The sequence below is a fragment of the Lissotriton helveticus genome, chromosome 2_2 (assembly GCF_964261635.1).
Source record: "Lissotriton helveticus chromosome 2_2, aLisHel1.1, whole genome shotgun sequence".
NCBI lineage: Eukaryota > Metazoa > Chordata > Amphibia > Caudata > Salamandridae > Lissotriton > Lissotriton helveticus.
Genome location: NC_136060.1, coordinates 512,882,051 through 512,904,620, shown reverse-complemented (window position 1 = coordinate 512,904,620; position 22,570 = coordinate 512,882,051). Strand labels below are relative to the sequence as shown.

The 22,570-nt window shown below is 52.5% G+C and overlaps 1 protein-coding gene across 2 annotated transcripts in view; it reads left to right on the top strand.

Moving 5' to 3' along the window:
- LOC144821588 (uncharacterized) overlaps nt 1-22,570 on the top strand; it is a 669,657-nt gene that overhangs the window by 426,957 nt on the left and 220,130 nt on the right. For both annotated transcript variants that reach the window (XM_078678797.1, XM_078678798.1), the window contains one exon: nt 2,991-3,065. In XM_078678797.1, the coding sequence (XP_078534923.1) occupies nt 2,991-3,065 (75 nt within the window). The remainder of the gene's footprint in view (nt 1-2,990; nt 3,066-22,570) is intronic.

Here is a 22,570-nt window from a genome sequence, read left to right as displayed (position 1 = left end):
TGCCCACAGGCATCTTGGCATGGGGGTTTTGGGGTTTGTGCTAAAGATGAGCGGAGACCGGCTCACTGGTGGGGTGGCGTCCACTTGACTCTGCACAACAAAAGTCAGGTTGTAAGTTTTAGCGCCTGATTAGGATCCCGGCCAATGGGTGACTCCATCACAAAGGTGACGTGTATCCCGGCTGCGGAACTGGAAATCCCATTATATCCCATGGGGCTTACACTTCGGCGCATGGGCTGTCCTTCATGATTGTGACGGAGTAACCCGTCCGCCGAGATCTAAATCCGACGCTTTGTCTCTCTATGTGTTCATTTCATTTTAGTTCTGTAGCAGATTTGATTGAAAGAGGGGCAGGGATGCTCCATTACATTTGCAATGGCCGCAGAGACTTGATATCTAACTGTACAGATTGCCGCCGCCCCCCCAGGTTGTAGGCTACAGGCTGTGTTCATTCATTGACAGAGAGCAATAAAGGTTGGTTAAAACTAAAAAAAAAAAAAAAAAAAAAAAAAAAAAAGTTCTGTAGCAGATTTGTGAAACTTCTTTGTATAGCCACAAAATACTGCAGCACAATCGGTGAAATAAATGAGGGGGTTCAGTTTATGAGTGACTCCAGGAAGGCCTGGGAGAAGCAGGAGCCAGAATGTAAGACTGACCCTGAGTGAAGTGCTGAGCCTTGATCGATGTTATGAAAAGAGTGGTCCCTGACCAAGTCAGAATTATTCGAAACAAATTACATAGAAAACCAATAAATGACAAAATTATTTAGTAAAACACTATTGTTTTATTCACATAGTGTTTGTGAATTTTATTCTTGCATTGTAACTTTTTAACACAGAAATACAATTTTTATCATTTTCAGTGCCCACGCTACAGGGAAAAAGGGGGGGGGGTGCAATGTGCAGGGATAAGTGCAACTGGAGAGAAAGTGACAAGTCAGTTGTAAATTTCTTCTAACAATTGACAGTGGCTTCACATGGGACCCACACAGGAATGCATCCAATTTTTTTTTAATGAAAATAGTATTCAAAGCATCATGTTGTAACTGGTGTTGATCGTCACACTCTAGTCATGTGTTTGAGGTCTAGCAGTCGACGTTTCGACCCTGTTCGTAGGGATGGTGTCCCTTACATGGCGGGTCTTCTTCAGGACACGGGGAAGGGGATGGCATGTTCTATAGGAAACATGATTGAAATTACTAAAAAGGCCAGCAAATGGGAAAAGGGGATCACAGAGGTACATGAGTTTACAAAAAGGTTACTCATTAAGACAAGGCCGACATAGATTAAGCCGAAGTGCATTGGGCAAGGTTGGGCTTGGGCCGTGATCTTATCCTGCATAAAATGCGTGTTGTTAATACCAAGGGGTGACACGCAAAAACATGCATCAAGTTCAACCACAACGTTTAAAATTTGACAAAAAGATCATGGGTGTTACTTTGTTAGAGAAATAGAGCTGTCTCCAAATATCGTCCCTGTGGAGTGATATATTGATATTCATAGTGAAGTCTATTGACATAGGTTCTTGTCTCTACAGTAACATTCATGAAAATGTCCGTATTTACCTTATTGATGATCCGATGGGATCTCAACATGAGTGATGCACCTACGGGAAAGAGGAGCGGGCAGGTGTTATTGCTGCCCCACTTCTTTAGAACACTGAATAGTCATTAAAAACGGAACCGAAAGGGGGTTACCTGTTCCCATAACTTGAGTGCATGTGCCGGGGTCTGCGTTACTTCAAGACTCTGCGCCTGGGAAATAAAATCGAAGCACGGAATTAAGTCCTGTGATGTCCGCATAAACTAGATCGATGGCACAACACGCAGAGAAGGGGGTAATCGGTGCCAACGTCCAGGGGAGACCGGCATTGAGGGGTGTCGAGGGGGAAGAAGCAGAAACAAACGCACGTCGAAGGTTTTGAAGCAAGGATAGGCCCTCGCGGAGATGGTGCAAGGAGTGACACTGGGGGACACTGAGAGAGGCTTATGTTAGATATGTTAAAGAGCATGGTCCCCATACAGGGCTTCCAGGCGCTATGGGCCAGAAGATCAGAGATGCCGTCACCATTGTTAATAAAAACAGAGGTGTTTTTAGGGGTCTCCTGGGTAGGAGGACGTTCTGCAAAGAGAGCCAAGGCTAAATAGGATATCTTCTCCTTTGCAATCTGTTATGTTATATGTCATTTATAAAGCACACGGCTACTCCCAGGAGTACCTGTAGAAAGAGGGAAGCAGAAGCATGGAGAGGCAAGAGAGAGGTCTGATGTAAGTCCAGAACTTAGAGAGAGGCAGAAGGAAGCGTTGAAGGTGAGCTGAAGAGCTGCAATATCTCAAGAGGGGAGACCGACCCCCCCCCAAGAGGGCGGCCGTCAAGCCACAAAAGAATGATCCCAAGAGTGAGTGCTTCAGAGCAGAGAAGGGAGTCTGGAGCGAATCTAGGGTACATGGGAGGGTTTGCACCCTGCAGAGCCAGGAAGTTGAATAAATGTGCGCAGAAAGTGGAGGGGTCAAAGATGATGCTGGATTACTGGCCAGAAGAGGCCGGCCATGATGGGGTACAGAGTGAGGGGGGAACAGCCTTTACAACGCAACTTTTACCACGCAGTACCTTTACCACGCAACTTTTACAATGCAAGCGTTATAACGACTTGCTCTGGGGGGCGCTCTAGGATAGGGAATAGTTTGATTTAATATCCAACTCCTTCCCTACTATCCACGGGGACTGGAGTTGGAATAGTAAATTAAACTATTCACTATCCAGCGCCTCCCAACGCAAGTCGTTGTAACGACTTGCGTTGTAAAACTTGCGTGGTAAAGGTATGCGTTGTAAAAGCATGCGTAGTAATGATATACATCCAGTGAGGGGGCACGGAGAGGCACTGTAACATTGGACAGGAGATTGATGACATTCAAGGATTCCGTGCTTGGGTGCAAGGAGAGATCATGCATTCCCCCCTCTGATGGTTCCTTTCTTCATTCTCTTCTGCAGGTTGGGGAGAAGGTGGACGAGTCGTATAGACAGACGTGTGCAACGCACCTGCCCGCCATCAAGGCGTTTTTCAAGGTGAGAAGATCTCTGCTGTGTCTCTGGAGTGAATTTGATGCTGTGGGCAAGTTTATGACATGATCACTTTCACTGCTGAATCTTAACCCACAATGACCCAATGCCAGGGTGACCGTACCCCAGAGACGCTTGACGCAACCCTTAGGAGCCGTTGAACCAGGCTCCAACCTCTTGGCATCTCTTGAACGACATTAGCGACCACAGAGGCTGTCCAACAACCCTGAACCAGGGGCAATCGATCGATTCACCTAGCAGTAGGTTCAGGAGAGCGGCCACGTAGACTGCGCGACTCAGCACATCCAATGACAATTAAGAACAATAGTGAATACACAAAAAAGAAGGAGTGAAGAAGCATTTCAATTCATAAACTCAATACTTACAATATCAAAAGTTAATATTTATCACACAGAATAAGACAATTGTTTTTAAAATGGAGACATTTACTCTCAAGACAAAATGCTGGTGTACAAAAAAACATATATCACAAACCAGACAAGTGGCAAACAGAAGCGTTACATGTTATACTAAAGGAACAACATAAGCATAAATAATGTGTCCTTAGATACATTTTGGCCACAAAAGCGTCTAAGTGACCGCTCTCCTGAACCTACTGTTAGGTGCATCGATCTCCTGAATGACATCACAAACGACCCTCGTATCCAGAGAGGCGGCCCTACCAGCATGACCCTTCTCTGCGCTAACTTACCACCAGCTCCCCAGTATCCGGACTGTACCCAACTCACAGGTAACTGCCCGCGGGCGCGGCTATGGAAGCCCTCCAGCGAGCAGCGGCTCACCTGTCCCCATCGGCTCTCATCCCTCAGGCACCGGCCTGGCTCCGGCGTTGGATAGGAATGGAGGGAGTGAGACACAGAATCACGTGATTCCATTAAGGAGTGAGCCCAGGCTCAATATCCTCCCAAACCAGGAGGTCAGAGCGATATAAAACCAATCTTAGATACGTTACTTTATCAAGATATAATAAGGCCTTGTCATTCCACCAGGCACACTGCTCTTTTTCAGGCATTAACACCTGGCTATTCATATAGAACCTTATTGATGGGGGCCCCTGCCTCCCGTATCCATGGAGTGACATCTGTCCTTATCGATGGGGGCCCCTGCCTCTCATATCCAGGGAGTGGCCTCTATCCTTATCGATGGTGGCCCCTGCCTCCCGTATCCATGGAGTGACATCTGTCCTTATCGATGGGGCCCCTGCCTCCCGTATCCATGGAGTGGCCTCTATCCTTATCGATGGTGGCCCCTGCCTCCCGTATCCATGGAGAGGCCTCTATCCTTATCGATGGTGGCCCCTGCCTCCCATATCCATGGAGTGACCTCTATCCTTATCGATGGTGGCCCCTGCCTCCCATATCCATGGAGTGGCCTCTATCCTTATCGATGGTGGCCCCTGCCTCTCATATCCATGGAGTGGCCTCTATCCTTATCGATGGTGGCCCCTGCCTCCCATATCCATGGAGTGGCCTCTATCCTTATCGATGGTGGCCCCTGCCTCCCATATCCATGGAGTGGCCTCTATCCTTATCGATGGTGGCCCCTGCCTCCCATATCCATGGAGTGGCCTCTATCCTTATCGATGGTGGCCCCTGCCTCCCATATCCATGGAGTGGTCTCTATCCTTATCGATGGTGGCCCCTGCCTCCCATATCCATGGAGTGGCCTCTATCCTTATCGATGGTGGCCCCTGCCTCTCATATCCATGGAGTGGCCTCTATCCTTATCGATGGGGCCCCTGCCTCCCGTATCCATGGAGAGGCCTCTATCCTTATCGATGGTGGCCCCTGCCTCCCGTATCCATGGAGAGGCCTCTATCCTTATCGATGGTGGCCCCTGCCTCCCATATCCATGGAGTGACCTCTATCCTTATCGATGGTGGCCCCTGCCTCCTATATCCATGGAGTGGCCTCTATCCTTATCGATGGTGGCCCCTGCCTCCCGTATCCATGGAGTGGCCTCTGTCCTTATCGATGGGGGCCCCTGCCTCCCGTATCCATGGAGTGGCCTCTATCCTTATCGATGGTGGCCCCTGCCTCCCATATCCATGGAGTGACCTCTATCCTTATCGATGGTGGCCCCTGCCTCCTGCCTCTCATATCCATGGAGTGACCTCTATCCTTATCGATGGTGGCCCCTGCCTCCCGTATCCATGGAGTGACCTCTATCCTTATCGATGGTGGCCCCTGCCTCCCGTATCCATGGAGTGACCTCTATCCTGATCGATGGTGGCCCCTGCCTCCCGTATCCATAGAGTGACCTCTATCCTTATCGATAAGGCCCCTGCCTCCTGTATCCATGGAGTGACCTCTATCCTGATCGATGGTGGCCCCTGCCTCCCGTATCCATAGAGTGACCTCTATCCTTATCGATAACGGCCCCTGCCTCCTGTATCCATGGAGTGACCTCTATCCTTATTGATGGGGCCCCTGCCTCCTGTATCCATGGAGAGGCCTCTATCCTTATCGATGGTGGCCCCTGCCTCCCGTATCCATGGAGTGACCTCTATCCTTATCGATGGTGGCCCCTGCCTCCCGTATCCATGGAGTGACCTCTATCCTTATCGATGGTGGCCCCTGCCTCCCATATCCATGGAGTGGCCTCTATCCTTATCGATGGTGGCCCCTGCCTCCCATATCCATGGAGTGGCCTCTATCCTTATCGATGGGGGCCCCTGCCTCCTGTATCCATGGAGTGGCCTCTGTCCTTATCGATGGTGGCCCCTGCCTCCCGTATCCATGGAGTGACCTCTATCCTTATCGATGGTGGCCCCTGCCTCCCATATCCATGGAGTGACCTCTAATCTTATCGATGGTGGCCCCTGCCTCCCGTATCCATGGAGTGACCTCTATCCTTATCGATGGTGGCCCCTGCCTCCCGTATCCATGGAGTGACCTCTATCCTTATCAATGGTGGCCCCTGCCTCCCATATCCATGGAGTGGCCTCTAATCTTATCGATGGGGGCCCCTGCCTCCCGTATGCATGGAGTGACCTCTATCCTTATCGATGGTGGCCCCTGCCTCCTGCCTCTCATATCCATGGAGTGACCTCTATCCTGATCGATGGTGGCCCCTGCCTCCCGTATCCATAGAGTGACCTCTATCCTTATCGATGGCGGCCCCTGCCTCCCGTATCCATGGAGTGACCTCTATCCTTATCGATGGTGGCCCCTGCCTCCCGTATCCATAGAGTGACCTCTATCCGTATTGATGGTGGCCCCTGCCTCCCATATCCAGGGAAGGACCTCTATCCTTATCGATGGGGGCCCCTGCCTCCCGTATCCATGGAGTGGCCTCTGTCCTTATCGATGGTGGCCCCTGCCTCCCATATCCATGGAGAGGCCTCTATCCTTATCGATGGTGGCCCCTGCCTCTCATATCCATGGAGTGGCCTCTGTCCTTATCGATGGTGGCCCCTGCCTCTCATATCCATGGAGTGGCCTCTATCCTTATCGATGGGGCCCCGGCCTCCCATATCTATGGAGTGGCCTCTATCCTTATCGATGGGGGCCCCTGCCTCTCATATCCATGGAGTGGCCTCTATCCTTATCGATGGGGCCCCTGCCTCCCATATCCATGGAGTGGCCTCTATCCTTATCGATGGTGGCCCCTGCCTCTCATATCCATGGAGTGGCCTCTATCCTTATCGATGGGGGCCCCTGCCTCCGGTATCCATGGAGTGGCCTCTATCCTTATCGATGGGGGCCCCTGCCTCCCGTATCCATGGAGTGGCCTCTAACCTTATCGATGGTGGCCCCTGCCTCCCGTATCCAGGGAGTGGCCTCTGTCCTTATCGATGGTGGCCCCTGCCTCCCGTATCTATGGAGTGGCCTCTATCCTTGTCGATGGGGGCCCCTGCCTCCCATATCTATGGAGTGGCCTCTATCCTTATCGATGGTGGCCCCTGCCTCCCGTATCCATGGTGTGGCCTCTGTCCTTATCGATGGGGGCCCCTGCCTCCCATATCCATGGAGAGGCCTCTATCCTTATCGATGGGGGCCCCTGCCTCTCATATCCATGGAGTGGCCTCTGTCCTTATCGATGGTGGCCCCTGCCTCTCATATCCATGGAGTGGCCTCTATCCTTATCGATGGTGGCCCCTGCCTCCCGTATCCAGGGAGTGGCCTCTGTCCTTATTGATGGTGGCCCCTGCCTCCCGTATCCAGGGAGTGACATCTGTCCTTATCGATGGGGGCCCCTGCCTCTCATATCCAGGGAGTGGCCTCTATCCTTATCGATGGTGGCCCCTGCCTCCCGTATCCATGGAGTGACATCTGTCCTTATCGATGGGGCCCCTGCCTCCCGTATCCATGGAGTGGCCTCTATCCTTATCGATGGTGGCCCCTGCCTCCCGTATCCATGGAGAGGCCTCTATCCTTATCGATGGTGGCCCCTGCCTCCCATATCCATGGAGTGACCTCTATCCTTATCGATGGTGGCCCCTGCCTCCCATATCCATGGAGTGGCCTCTATCCTTATCGATGGTGGCCCCTGCCTCTCATATCCATGGAGTGGCCTCTATCCTTATCGATGGTGGCCCCTGCCTCCCATATCCATGGAGTGGCCTCTATCCTTATCGATGGTGGCCCCTGCCTCCCATATCCATGGAGTGGCCTCTATCCTTATCGATGGTGGCCCCTGCCTCCCATATCCATGGAGTGGCCTCTATCCTTATCGATGGTGGCCCCTGCCTCCCATATCCATGGAGTGGTCTCTATCCTTATCGATGGTGGCCCCTGCCTCCCATATCCATGGAGTGGCCTCTATCCTTATCGATGGTGGCCCCTGCCTCTCATATCCATGGAGTGGCCTCTATCCTTATCGATGGGGCCCCTGCCTCCCGTATCCATGGAGAGGCCTCTATCCTTATCGATGGTGGCCCCTGCCTCCCGTATCCATGGAGAGGCCTCTATCCTTATCGATGGTGGCCCCTGCCTCCCATATCCATGGAGTGACCTCTATCCTTATCGATGGTGGCCCCTGCCTCCTATATCCATGGAGTGGCCTCTATCCTTATCGATGGTGGCCCCTGCCTCCCGTATCCATGGAGTGGCCTCTGTCCTTATCGATGGGGGCCCCTGCCTCCCGTATCCATGGAGTGGCCTCTATCCTTATCGATGGTGGCCCCTGCCTCCCATATCCATGGAGTGACCTCTATCCTTATCGATGGTGGCCCCTGCCTCCTGCCTCTCATATCCATGGAGTGACCTCTATCCTTATCGATGGTGGCCCCTGCCTCCCGTATCCATGGAGTGACCTCTATCCTTATCGATGGTGGCCCCTGCCTCCCGTATCCATGGAGTGACCTCTATCCTGATCGATGGTGGCCCCTGCCTCCCGTATCCATAGAGTGACCTCTATCCTTATCGATAACGGCCCCTGCCTCCTGTATCCATGGAGTGACCTCTATCCTGATCGATGGTGGCCCCTGCCTCCCGTATCCATAGAGTGACCTCTATCCTTATCGATAACGGCCCCTGCCTCCTGTATCCATGGAGTGACCTCTATCCTTATCGATGGGGCCCCTGCCTCCTGTATCCATGGAGAGGCCTCTATCCTTATCGATGGTGGCCCCTGCCTCCCGTATCCATGGAGTGACCTCTATCCTTATCGATGGTGGCCCCTGCCTCCCATATCCATGGAGTGGCCTCTATCCTTATCGATGGTGGCCCCTGCCTCCCATATCCATGGAGTGGCCTCTATCCTTATCGATGGGGGCCCCTGCCTCCTGTATCCATGGAGTGGCCTCTGTCCTTATCGATGGTGGCCCCTGCCTCCCGTATCCATGGAGTGACCTCTATCCTTATCGATGGTGGCCCCTGCCTCCCATATCCATGGAGTGACCTCTAATCTTATCGATGGTGGCCCCTGCCTCCCGTATCCATGGAGTGACCTCTATCCTTATCGATGGTGGCCCCTGCCTCCCGTATCCATGGAGTGACCTCTATCCTTATCAATGGTGGCCCCTGCCTCCCATATCCATGGAGTGGCCTCTAATCTTATCGATGGGGGCCCCTGCCTCCCGTATGCATGGAGTGACCTCTATCCTTATCGATGGTGGCCCCTGCCTCCTGCCTCTCATATCCATGGAGTGACCTCTATCCTGATCGATGGTGGCCCCTGCCTCCCGTATCCATAGAGTGACCTCTATCCTTATCGATGGCGGCCCCTGCCTCCCGTATCCATGGAGTGACCTCTATCCTTATCGATGGTGGCCCCTGCCTCCCGTATCCATAGAGTGACCTCTATCCGTATTGATGGTGGCCCCTGCCTCCCATATCCAGGGAAGGACCTCTATCCTTATCGATGGGGGCCCCTGCCTCCCGTATCCATGGAGTGGCCTCTGTCCTTATCGATGGTGGCCCCTGCCTCCCATATCCATGGAGAGGCCTCTATCCTTATCGATGGGGGCCCCTGCCTCTCATATCCATGGAGTGGCCTCTGTCCTTATCGATGGTGGCCCCTGCCTCTCATATCCATGGAGTGGCCTCTATCCTTATCGATGGGGCCCCTGCCTCCCATATCTATGGAGTGGCCTCTATCCTTATCGATGGGGGCCCCTGCCTCTCATATCCATGGAGTGGCCTCTATCCTTATCGATGGGGCCCCTGCCTCCCATATCCATGGAGTGGCCTCTATCCTTATCGATGGTGGCCCCTGCCTCTCATATCCATGGAGTGGCCTCTATCCTTATCGATGGGGGCCCCTGCCTCCGGTATCCATGGAGTGGCCTCTATCCTTATCGATGGGGGCCCCTGCCTCCCGTATCCATGGAGTGGCCTCTAACCTTATCGATGGTGGCCCCTGCCTCCCGTATCCAGGGAGTGGCCTCTGTCCTTATCGATGGTGGCCCCTGCCTCCCGTATCTATGGAGTGGCCTCTATCCTTGTCGATGGGGGCCCCTGCCTCCCATATCTATGGAGTGGCCTCTATCCTTATCGATGGTGGCCCCTGCCTCCCGTATCCATGGTGTGGCCTCTGTCCTTATCGATGGGGGCCCCTGCCTCCCATATCCATGGAGAGGCCTCTATCCTTATCGATGGGGGCCCCTGCCTCTCATATCCATGGAGTGGCCTCTGTCCTTATCGATGGTGGCCCCTGCCTCTCATATCCATGGAGTGGCCTCTATCCTTATCGATGGTGGCCCCTGCCTCCCTTATCCATGGAGTGGCCTCTGTCCTTATCGATGGTGGCCCCTGCCTCCCGTATCCATGGAGAGGCCTCTATCCTTATCGATGGGGGCCCCTGCCTCTCATATCCAGGGAGTGCCCTCTATCCTTATCGATGGGGGCCCCTGCCTCCTATATCCATGGAGTGACCTCTATCCTTATCGATGGGGGCCCCTGCCTCCCGTATCCATGGAGAGGCCTCTATCCTTATCGATGGTGGCCCCTGCCTCCCGTATCCATGGAGAGGCCTCTATCCTTATCGATGGGGGCCCCTTTCTCCCGTATCTGGGGAGTGACCTCTATCCTTATCAATGGGGGCCCCTGCCTCCCATATCCATGGAGTGACCTCTATCCTTATCGATGGGGGCCCCTGCCTCCCGTATCCATGGAGTGGCCTCTATCCTTATCGATGGGGGCCCCTGCCTCTCATATCCAGGGAGTGGCCTCTATCCTTATCGATGGTGGCCCCTGCCTCCTGTATCCATGGAGTGGCCTCTATCCTTATCGATGGTGGCCCCTGCCTCCCGTATCCAGGGAGTGGCCTCTGTCCTTATCGATGGTGGCCCCTGCCTCCCGTATCCAGGGAGTGGCCTCTGTCCTTATTGATGGTGGCCCCTGCCTCCCGTATCCAGGGAGTGGCCTCTGTCCTTATCGATGGTGGCCCCTGCCTCCCGTATCCAGGGAGTGGCCTCTGTCCTTATTGATGGTGGCCCCTGCCTCCCGTATCCAGGGAGTGGCCTCTGTCCTTATTGATGGTGGCCCCTGCCTCCCGTATCCATGGAGTGGCTTCTATCCTTGTCGATGGGGACCCCTGCCTCCCATATCCATGGAGTGGCCTCTATCCTTATCGATGGTGGCCCCTGCCTCCCGTATCCATGGAGTGGCCTCTGTCCTTATCGATGGTGGCCCCTGCCTCCTGTATCCATGGAGTGGCCTCTATCCTTATCGATGGTGGCCCCTGCCTCCCGTATCCATGGAGTGGCCTCTGTCCTTATCGATGGTGGCCCCTGCCTCCCGTATCCATGGAGCGCCCTCTGTCCTTATCGATGGTGTCCCCTGCCTCCCATATCTATGGAGTGGCCTCTATCCTTATCGATGGTGGCCCCTGCCTCCCGTATCCAGGGAGTGTCCTCTATCCTTATCGATGGTGGCCCCTGCCTCCCGTATCCATGGAGCGCCCTCTGTCCTTATCGATGGTGTCCCCTGCCTCCCATATCTATGGAGTGGCCTCTATCCTTATCGATGGTGGCCCCTGCCTCCCGTATCCAGGGAGTGTCCTCTATCCTTATCGATGGTGTCCCATGCCTCCCATATCTATGGAGTGGCCTCTATCCTTATCGATGGTGGCCCCTGCCTCCTGTATCCATGGAGTGACCTCTATCCTTATCGATGGTGGCCCCTGCCTCCCATATCTATGGAGTGGCCTCTATCCTTATCGATGGTGGCCCCTGCCTCCCATATCTATGGAGTGGCCTCTATCCTTATCGATGGTGGCCCCTGCCTCCCATATCCATGGAGTGACCTCTATCCTTATCGATGGTGGCCCCTGCCTCCCATATCCATGGAGTGACCTCTATCCTTATCGATGGTGGCCCCTGCCTCCCATATCTATGGAGTGGCCTCTATCCTTATCGATGGTGGCCCCTGCCTCCTGTATCCATGGAGTGACCTCTATCCTTATCGATGGTGGCCCCTGCCTCCCATATCTATGGAGTGGCCTCTATCCTTATCGATGGTGGCCCCTGCCTCCTGTATCCATGGAGTGACCTCTATCCTTATCGATGGTGGCCCCTGCCTCCCATATCTATGGAGTGGCCTCTATCCTTATCGATGGTGGCCCCTGCCTCCTGTATCCATGGAGTGGCCTCTATCCTTATCGATGGTGGCCCCTGCCTCCCGTATCCATGGAGTGGCCTCTATCCTTATCGATGGGGCCCCTGCCTCCAGTATCCATGGAGTGGCCTCTATCCTTATCGATGGTGGCCCCTGCCTCCCGTATCCAGGGAGTGTCCTCTATCCTTATCGATGGTGGCCCCTGCCTCCTGTATCCATGGAGTGACCTCTATCCTTATCGATGGTGGCCCCTGCCTCCCATATCTATGGAGTGGCCTCTATCCTTGTCGATGGTGGCCCCTGCCTCCTGTATCCAGGGAGTGGCCTCTATCCTTATCGATGGTGGCCCCTGCCTCCCGTATCCATGGAGTGGCCTCTATCCTTATCGATGGGGGCCCCTGCTTCCCATAGGAAGGGGGTCCTTTATGCAGCATAATATGGAATAGCCTCAACCTCTATTAATTGTGCCCCGTCCTTTATGCCCGTATCCACTGAGTCACTTCCACCCGATCCTTGTGCTCCTTCCATTCTATTCACCGGCTCCATTATGTGGCAGTCCAGGGACCCCCTCTCCCCACCCCCATGGGAACACTGTAACTCCCGTCTACATGTTTGCTGCCACCTTCTGTGCATTTACATCTCTGCCCCCCCCATCCATGTAGGTCCTTCAACTCTATACCTGCTGCTTTTTTTTTCATCTATCTCTGAGGTGCGTCTCATCTCTATACACACGGGGCCCAATTCACAGAACTAACTTAAGACAAAATCCTAAACTTACTACCATTTCAGTATTCACAGAAGGCACTTACTCATTTCGGTATTCACAGAAGTTAGGAGTCCTAACTTTATGGCTCCTAAATGCCTTCTGTGAATACCAAAAGTCGTAAAGTTACGGATTTTTCTCAGTTTAAGAGTCCTAAAGTTAGGAGTCCTAACTTTACTCCTCCTAAACTGAGAAAAATCCACATTTTAAGAATTTCGGTATTCACAGAAGGCATTTAGGAGTCCTAAAGTTAGGAGTCCCAACTTCTGTGAATACCAAAATGAGTAAGTGCCCTCTGCGAATACCAAAATGGTAGTAAGTTTAGGATTTTACCTTAAGTTCGTTCTGTGAATGGGGCCCACGGTTCCTTCCTCGTCTACGCATTCAGCCCCTTTTTCCTCAATTCTTGGGGTGTCATCGTCCCTTATCCACAGGTTATATAAATGTAGCTTTTTTTTATTTATTAGTGGTTTTATATTGTGTGAATTGCCTTTACTAACATTGAGCGCTTTACATAATTGAAGAACATTAATGTATTGTATTATACTATATGTATAGCGCGTTCTACCCCTATGCGGTGCAAGCAGTTGTCCATGAGGTTAGCACGCTGTACCGGGTGCGTGTGTGGTTGGAACAGTGTTGGCTTTTCTTTGAGCCGTTGTGGGAAGTCTTTCCATTTGGTGAATGATGACTACTGAGGTGCGGTTATCATGTTATGGACGTGGCCCTTAGCGTGCGATGAATATAGAATAATAAGAGCTATACAAGCGGTTTAAACATGTTACGCTGGCAGGATTCTTAGCTCTGTTGGTTCCTTGAGTATGTTGGTGGCTTTCTTTCATGCTCTTGCTCTTGATGTGACGTCTTGTGCTGTCGGCGGTCGGAGGTCGTCCACTCTGGTGTTTTGGATCTGCCAGAGGTAACAGTTGTCGATAAAGAGTCGGAGGGGATCGGAGATCCACCTGTACAGACCGCGTTACATTTCTCCTTTACAAGGTTGTCACAATGAGATGCCAATTGAAAAGATTTGCCAAGATGGACTGTGCTACTATCATCCTTTTTGTCATTGATTCGCAGGGATTCACAGAGTGAACTTACTACTTTTGGTATTCACAGAATAGATTTAAGACTACTAACTTTACGTCCGCACTTGGGCCGGAAATTCCGGCCTAGAGGCGGAGCTTCTGGCCCAGAGGTGGAGATTTCAGCCATGGCAAAATACCCACCTCCGAGCTGGAAGCTCCGCCTCCAAGCCGCAAGCTCCGCCCCTGGGCTGTAAGCTCCGCCCCAAGCCGGAAGCTCCACCTTCGGGCCGCAATTTCCGACCCGAGTGTGGACGTAAAGTTGGTCGTCTTAAATCTATTCTGTGAGTAAGTTTATTCAGTGAATCCCGAAAGTAGTAAGTTCACTCTGTGAATCCCGAAAGTAGTAAGTGCATTCTGAGAATACCAAATAGTAGTAATTTTAGGATTTAGTCTTACATTCATTCTGTGAATCGGGCCCAGCGTGTGTCCGTTTGGTACCTGTCAGGTGGACTATGTTCGAGCGTATCCCTGGGGCTTCCGTCCAGAGGAGTGATGGCGCCTTTGGTCCCTTTGGGCCAGTATTGATGGGCACTGTGGGGTCCATTCACCTCTGTCTGGGGGTCTCTTGCTGCTCCCTTCATGTGTCCCTCTCCTGTCGAGGGTACCCTTTAGTCCTCGAATCATGGCGTCCCTCTGCCGTCTATCTCTATGACGCCTGCACCTTCTCGTCCAGGAGCCCCTTCCTTCCACCTCCTGGGTCCCCTCCTCCCCTGAGCGTAGACTCACTCTATCCATCCCTTCATCTCTTGCATCAGGAGCACTCCATACAGATCCATTGCCAGTGGAGTGGTGTGGCTCAGTGGTTAGAGGCGGCAGACCCGGAAGCAGAGAACGGCCCGGGACCAGGGTTCAATCCCCGACGCGGCAGGGTCTTGGACCAGGGTCAGCGGACTCGATAATTCTTGCCTCGGTGCCTACTCTAACCTGGGGTCCCACTCGGCAACTCTGGGCATTAAGCTTGCCTCATCTCTACAACGGCCCCCCACAGACGCCGGGGATGCCTGGTTTCACTCTGGAGATACCCAGAAAAGGGACCATCTCACAGTGATAGCCAGGACGGGTTCCCCAGCGGTCTATAGTGCAGAGATACTCCTTCGGGAGTCGATTCTAGCGCTTTAGAAACCCACAATCAATCAATTGCAACATGGTTAAAGCGCCCAGAGCTGCTGAGGGACTGCTCCTCCTGTGAAGGTCACTTTTCTGAGGGCTTTTGCTGGCCCCCTGACTAGCTCCCTGCAGGGGTTGGTCCCCCCAAGTACTTGAAACTGACCTCATTGATTCTTACCTGAGATTTTTTTTTTTAAGTTTCTGTGTCCAATTCGTTGACTTTCCCAAGGTTTGTTTGAGGTTGAATGAAATTGCTTTGATTTATCATTGCTTGCAAAATCAATAACTCTGATACCGTTCAGTGGATCTTTTTCATTCTAGTGTCTAAATTCTTATAAAAATTCAGTCTATTTTAAAAAATTTCTGTCGGATATCGTGAGTGTCGTTTCGATTTCTTCTGAGTTGTGTTGATGCCGTTTAAATGCTTAACACGTGCTCCTCTGTGGAAGCCTTGCTGCTCAGCGCCGCTGCTACCCAGGGTTGAGCTGAGGGTTTGACAAACGACCCCCAAGCGTCCTAAAGGGGTGGGTTGGTTAGTGTATTACACGGTGAGGTTGCACAAACACACCATAGAATACACCCCATTTCCTCACAGAATTCTTTAATTAAATCCAATTCTTGTTTCAGGCACCCTTTACATTTGTAGATTGCGCACATTTACATTTCTTTCAGGCAGCAGCACCCTGGCAGGAAGGCTCGTTTAGCTGTCTGCCCTCCCTCGGTTTCACAGCACAGGAGACCCCCAGCCTTACACTTCAGTTGAATCTTTTCAACGCTCAGAATTATGCATGGGGGGGGGGGGGGGGGTCGTCTTTTCACTAAAAGTAGGAGTTCCCTTTTACCTTTTAATTCAAAAAGTATCCGCATGCCGTGCCCGTTACATCCCCCCCCAGTTCCACCACTGCCCCCTTCCATTGGTGGGGTGGAAGGTAAGCCTCGGTTATCTGTGGAGCGCACTGAAGCCAGAACGCGCGGCGGGCAGCGCCTCTTCCTCTCCTTGGCACGAGGGCCCTGCCTGGCAGGGGCAGCCTCTATCCAGGCACCATTGCTGGTGACTTCTCGAGCGCCACGTGTGATCCTGCCCTCCAGGCTGTGCCCTCTGCTGAGCCTCACGTGCTAGACCGAGGGGACGATAAATACCTGGTTCAGCATTGGGCTGCGCGTGCCTGATAAACCAGCACGTGGCATTAGATGCCCAGAGTTTCCTGGCACATACCCAGCTCGAAGGTAGCATTCCAGGCTGAGCACAGCAGGTCTGTCCCAGCCTTCGCCCTTTGACCTTTGCTTGAGGCTGACGGTGCAGCTTTCCTTCTCATGGACCCCCCCCCCCCCGCCCCTCCCTGGTGAGGGGAGCTGCACTTGGGCCCCTGACTCAGCGCCTCGGTGCCAGGCGTGAGAGGTGAGGGCACTCGCTTCCGGCCTCTGAGGGTGCGAGCAGAGGGGGTCTGAGAATATGTCACATATTACAGTCATCAGAGCTTGTTTTGCATTCAACACAGTGTGGCGCTGTGTTTCTATGCGCTGTAGGTAGCACGTGCTGCTGTTGCACATTTTAATTCTCCTCAGGTGTTACTGCAGATGACGCCCGATGTCAGCAGTGAGCGTTTAACTCACTGAGCCATCCGTGCACTGAAAGGGAGTACAGGTTCGGTTTTGTGCACTCTCTGGTCGTGCACTGAGCGCTGGTCTTGGAATGACCGCCCCGATCGGACCATGAGATCCCACTCTAGGCGCTAGGGCCGAGACCCCCAAATATTCTGTGCCCCCAGCCGGGGCCGCGCTCTTCCACACTGGACTTGGGGAACAACCTCGCTCTGCGCACGAGAAGGTGACTTCAGAAATGACCTATGAAGCTTGTCTGCCCCCATGGTGCTGATGCTTAAAGTGACACAACAGCGTCACGTGTGCCCCGCCCCCCACCCCACCCCGCACCTGCAGCTCAGCATCCTGATAAAGATCAATTCAAAATGGTCAGGCGATTTAGTTGATGTTTCCTAAGTTAAAACGCCTCTAATACCATACGAAGTTATCCAATAAAGAGGCAGGCGCTGGAGACAGGAAGACAGGAACCAATTTTATTCCGACGGAGCAGAACACATCAGATCAGACAACAAGGTATCGTCTCGAGGTGCTCTCTCAGCCTCTTTGAGACCTGCTCTTTTATACACTGGTTTAAGACATGTGAACGTTCTTTATTACAACAAGGACATTGTGAAGTATGAGAACGACATCCCCGGCACCCCCCAGTTCCGGCCCATTCCAACACATGACAACAGTAGAGGCCCTTTCCCCTCATATGATTGGGAGGGGGCTATCACGCAGCTGAGTGTTCTGCCGATTCCTTTGGAATGTGTGCGCCTGATCGAATCTCAGGGGGTGGGGTGGTCATGATCAATAGTGGCTTCTTTCAAGAAAGACGAGTGCATACAGTAGTGGGCAATAAACTGTATCCTCAGGCTAAGGGATGACCAGCGGTCCGTGCAAACAATTAGGTTCAGAGGAAGAGGTCATCAAAGGAGGGGTATTCATGGAGGGACAGGAGGTGTTGGTCAGGCGCGGGGTGTGATTCCCTGAGACAGAGTCATGGGAGGGGAGGGTTCATGACTTGTGCATGTGAGTGCGGGGGCAGCCAGGGTGCGCGGGGAAGGCTTGCAAGGTTCAGGGAAGTGTGCTGACGGGCGATCGTGAACAGGGAGACCATGGTACCTAAAATGGCTGTCGTGTATGCTCATACGTGAGTCTGCAAGATGGCGTAGATGATGTTCAGTACACAAACTAAAATTCCACAGTCCTCCCTTTAACATGTCTCGCCAGCTTGTCAGTTCGGATCAATCCCCATGAGACCACGCACCTCTATCTCGTATAGGGGACTCATGTGCTCAGTTTTAAAGTTCAAAGTCTTTGGGCACATACAGTTGGAAATGAGTGCACATAAAGGTGGTAAACATTGAATACCTAAGCAACACCCACATAGTATCATGATTGGTATCAATAAAAACGTGAACAATCTCCATCCCCAGTTCTTCAAAGTGTCCCAGAACCAGCCTCCAAGCGACCATCCTTCCTGCTCCTGGTGAACCTCCGAGGACAGTCTGTGGAGGTGTTCGATTGCTTTGTAGACTGAAAGTGAGTTATCTGGCACGTAGGTGCAACAGCTGGAGCCGATGATGCGGCATGCACCTCCACGGTCGGCCAGAACCACGTCTAGAACAAGGCGGTTTTGAACAGCCACCAGGCGGACTGCCTGAAGTTCAGCCGTGTTGTTGGCGAGGATGCCAGCGGTGATATTAATGGTTGTTTCTAATGCCTGAGTTAGGTGTCGGATTGCGCGGCTATTGGCCATTGGTCCCCACAGAGGAACAAGTCCCTTTGCTGCATCCAGGAACTGTGCTCCAGTGGAGTCGGCTTGTTCAACATCTCCGGCGCGCTTTTGCCGGTGGTGGTAGGCTGAAGCCACATATGTGGGAGGAAGAATGAAGGCGATATAGCACGTACCCCTCCAGCCTTTTGGGAGCCAAGTGTAAGCTTTGGTGCCACAAACAAAGTACATATTCGGGGAAGCAATAAAGGAGGGGGGGCCAGCTGAGACCAATGTTTTGGTGATGCGACAAGAACTGTGACCCACCAGCTGCGTTCCTTGTCCTTCGAGGCATACGAGTCCTGTGACATTGATGACAGACAGGGCCACGGTCAGGGTGGCAGCCGTTTGTTTCCGCAGGTGGGAGATGGTGGGTCTGGCTGGATTGTGGAGCACTTGCATTTCGACCCTTTCTTTGGCAGGGATGTTCGTAAGGAAAGTTGAACCTGAAATTGCAGGACAAAAGGGAGCAGACGTCTTTCCTGTTTTGTTCAGCCAGAACCCATAGTAGAAGTGTGACACTGTTTGACCAGAAGCGGCGTTGTCCTTGTGGCTTTCCTGCATGAGGATCAACCAGGCGAGGCAGGAGCCGTGAACTGAGAAAGGAGAAGGGATGAAAGGTATAGAGTGTTCAGTGGCACGCGGGAGCAACCCGCAGATCCAGCAGTTCGTGGCATTTGTAGCAAGGTTGTGCTGGTGCAGCAGTTGCACGAAGGAATTGTTCCAGAACTCCTTACGCCTTTCTCGGAGCTGAGGTGAAAGGGTGATCAAATGATGCTCTTTCACGGTGATTGGCTGTACAGTGGCCAGCAATGTCTGGTGAGCGGGTGTGCTGTCCTCCAAGATCCAGAAGGAAGTCATGAGGAGGAGGCAAAAGAGGAAGACAATGAAGATAGCGATTGTCTTTGATTTGTGCACATTATCAGTCTTTGGGTTCCTGTAGTGGGTATTTCCTGTTGCTTCCGACGTCTTCTTATCTGGCGCTTCCATCATCTTCTTATCTGGCGCTTCCATCATCTTCATCTTCAAGGTGCTCGGTAGTGGGCAGAACCACAGACTTTGTTTAACTTCTCTCCGGGTAACCCTTGGTTGCTTTGGGTCACCGTTCTGAGATTTTTAACTTAGTCAGTGGCCTACTTAGCCGAAGCTCCCTCCTTTCGACGCAGGAAATACCCTTCTCGGGAAGGCACAGTGGGATCAGAGTGTTTTGCAAGTTCAAGTGCCTCGGTATCAGGATAGCAGTTCAGTGATGGTCGGTCTTTGTTCAGGAGCTCTTCTTGGGTGCTGACGTTGTCTGTCGTGGCCAGGGTCGAGGAAACCTTCTTGCAGTGGTGTGCATGCAGCCAGTTCTTTTTCCCCTCCACTCGAAGAGCCGTCCGAGTGGTGATCAGTACTTGCCAGGGGCCCGTCCACCGGGGTTCCAGACTCTTCGCTCGTTGAAAGTTCCGGATCAGGACGTAGTCTCCCGGTTGGATATCGTGACCGGGACCCCTGGAAGCATCGGGGATGGCCTGCTGCACCTGTTGATGAATGACAGACAACGTTTTAGTTAATTTGTATAAATAATCTGACAGCAGGACGTCGGGGACGTCGTGAATGGAGGTCGGTTTGGGGGCAGTCCAGAGGTTCATAGGCCGCCCAAACACAACTTCGTAGGGGGTCAAGTGGTGCTTAGTGGGAGTGGAGCGCATCGATAGTAATGCCAGTGGAAGGGCATCTGGCCACTTAAGTCCTGTGGTGGCCACTATTTTTGACAGTTTCAGTTTCAGTGTAGCGTTGTGTCGTTCAACCAGGCCAGCGGATTGGGGGTGGAAGACTGCGTGGAACCTCTGTTTTACCCCCAACCCCTTCAGGATTAGTTGGATAACTTCAGCTACGAAGTGGGGGCCATTGTCGCTCCATAAAATTCGACAAAGGCCGTAGCGAGGGAAAAACTCTTTCAGTAGTACTTTGGCAGTAGTCATGGCAGTGTTATCACGGGTCGGATAGGCTTCCACCCATTTGCTGAAGGCACATACAATGACCAATACGTACTTCAAGCCTTGGCACCTCTCTAATTGGATGTAATCCATCTGGAGGACCTCAAAGGGGTGGTCGGGGATCCCAAACCCTCCCCGGGGTACCACAGTTCCTTTCCCGGGGTTGTGTTGTAGGCAGATAAGGCACTGCTGGACTAGGCGTTTGGCCGAATCGGGGATCTTGTTGTTGTGCCAGACTTTGGAAATGAGTTCAATCATGGGGGCAGAGCCTATGTGTGCAGGGGAGTGTGCCATTGTCAGTATGGGGATCAAATATGCATCAGGCAGCAACCATTTGTTCGTGTCCTTTGTCCGCCAGCAGCCTTCATCGTCCCTTAGACCCACCCGTGCCCATTCAGTCAGTTCGAGAGGTGTGCTGGCCGATTGGATGTCCCTGATCGTTTCCCTAGCGTCGGTCCATTTTTCTGCTTGTGACCTGGTCACATACATGCGTGTCGTTGTCCTATTCTCAGCTGTGGTTCGGGCAGTGATGTCGGCTAGTGCGTTTCCCTGTTCAACTAAATCTGTCACCTTCTTGCGTGCCTGGCATTTGATCACTGCTAATTGTTTGGGGAGAAGAACTGCTTCAATCAGGGCGGAGACTAAATCTCCGTGAAGGATGGGCGTGCCGTGGGACGTCAGGAATCCCCTTTCCCTCCACAGGAGCCCAAAATGATGAACCACCCCGAAGGCGTACTGGCTGTCCGTGTAAATGTTTGCCGTGGTTCTTGCTGCTATGATACATGCTCGTGTGAGGGCAATTAGTTCCGCTGCCTGTGCGGATCGTTGTGTGATGCGAGCTGTTTCAACTACTGTTCGAGCTGTCGTCACCGCATAGGCAGCAGAAGTGGTGCCGTCTGGGAGTTTGATACAGGAGCCATCTACCCATAGTTCTCCATCAGGATCTGTAAAAGCAATGTCTCGGAGGTCAATTCTACTCCTAGTCTGTTCGTCCGTGAGGGTCACACAGTCGTGTATAGGGGGCACATCGGGGTCATTTTCGGGCAAGGGTAACAGTGTAGCAGGATTCAATGTCGTGCATCTCTTCAGGGTGATGTGGGGTGCAAGTAGAGTCAATTCGTACCCTGTCAGTCGTGCACTAGTCAGGTGTTGAGTCTTGGTCTGGTTCAAAAGGGTGTCAACTGCATGGGGCACTAATACCGTGAGAGAGTTCGAAAGCACAATTCCCTCACTCTGGCGGATAGAGACAGCAGCAGCGGCTACTGCTCAAAGGCAGGCAGGTAGAGCTCTGGCGACTGGATCAAGAGTGGCAGAGAAGTAGGCACAAGGGCGTTGTTTGGCGCCGATGGGCTGAGTTAGAACAGACAATGCGCATCCCTCCCTTTCGTGAGTGAAGAGGGAGAAGGGCTTGGAGTAATCTGGTGTTCCTAGAACGGGTGCCGAGCAAAGGGCATCCCGCAACTCCTTAAAGGATGCTTGGCATTCGGGAGTCCAAGGGAGTGGGAACGGAACATCTTTGGCCAACAGGGAAAGTAGGGGTTTTATAATGAGACTGAAATTTGGTAACCATTGTCGGCAGAAAGAAGTAAGGCCCACTAATGAACGGACTTGCTTCTGTGTTTTTGGAATGGGGGTGTCTAGGATGGTTTGGATTCGGTCGGGCGTAAGTTTCCTCCCTTCTTTGGACAGGAGATGGCCTAGGTATGTTACTTGGGGCTGGCAGAACTGCAGTTTCTTTTTGGAGACTTTGTGGCCATTCTCCGCAAGAAAGTGCAAGAGTTGGATAGTGGCTGTGATTGCAAGTGGAGTGGTGTCGGCCGCCAAAAGGATATCATCGACATATTGGATCAACACTACTCCATCTGGTAGCTGGACGGCGTCCAGCTGTCTTTTGAGGGCCTGGCTGTAAATGCTGGGACTTTCAGTGTAGCCCTAGGGAGCTCTACAAAATCGGTATGAACGTTTTTTTAAAGTGAAGCCGAAGAGATAACGGCTGTCTGGATGGATGGGGATAGAGAAAAATGCATTTTTAAGATCAATAACGGTGAAGGTGGTGGCAGTGGACGGGATGAGAGTCAGAATGGTGGCGATGTCTGAGACTACGGGGTACTGTGGCACCACCACTTTGTTAACTTCTCGCAGGTCGATGATGAAGCGGTACGCTTTCTCATCTCCCTCACCTTGCTTCTTAACAAT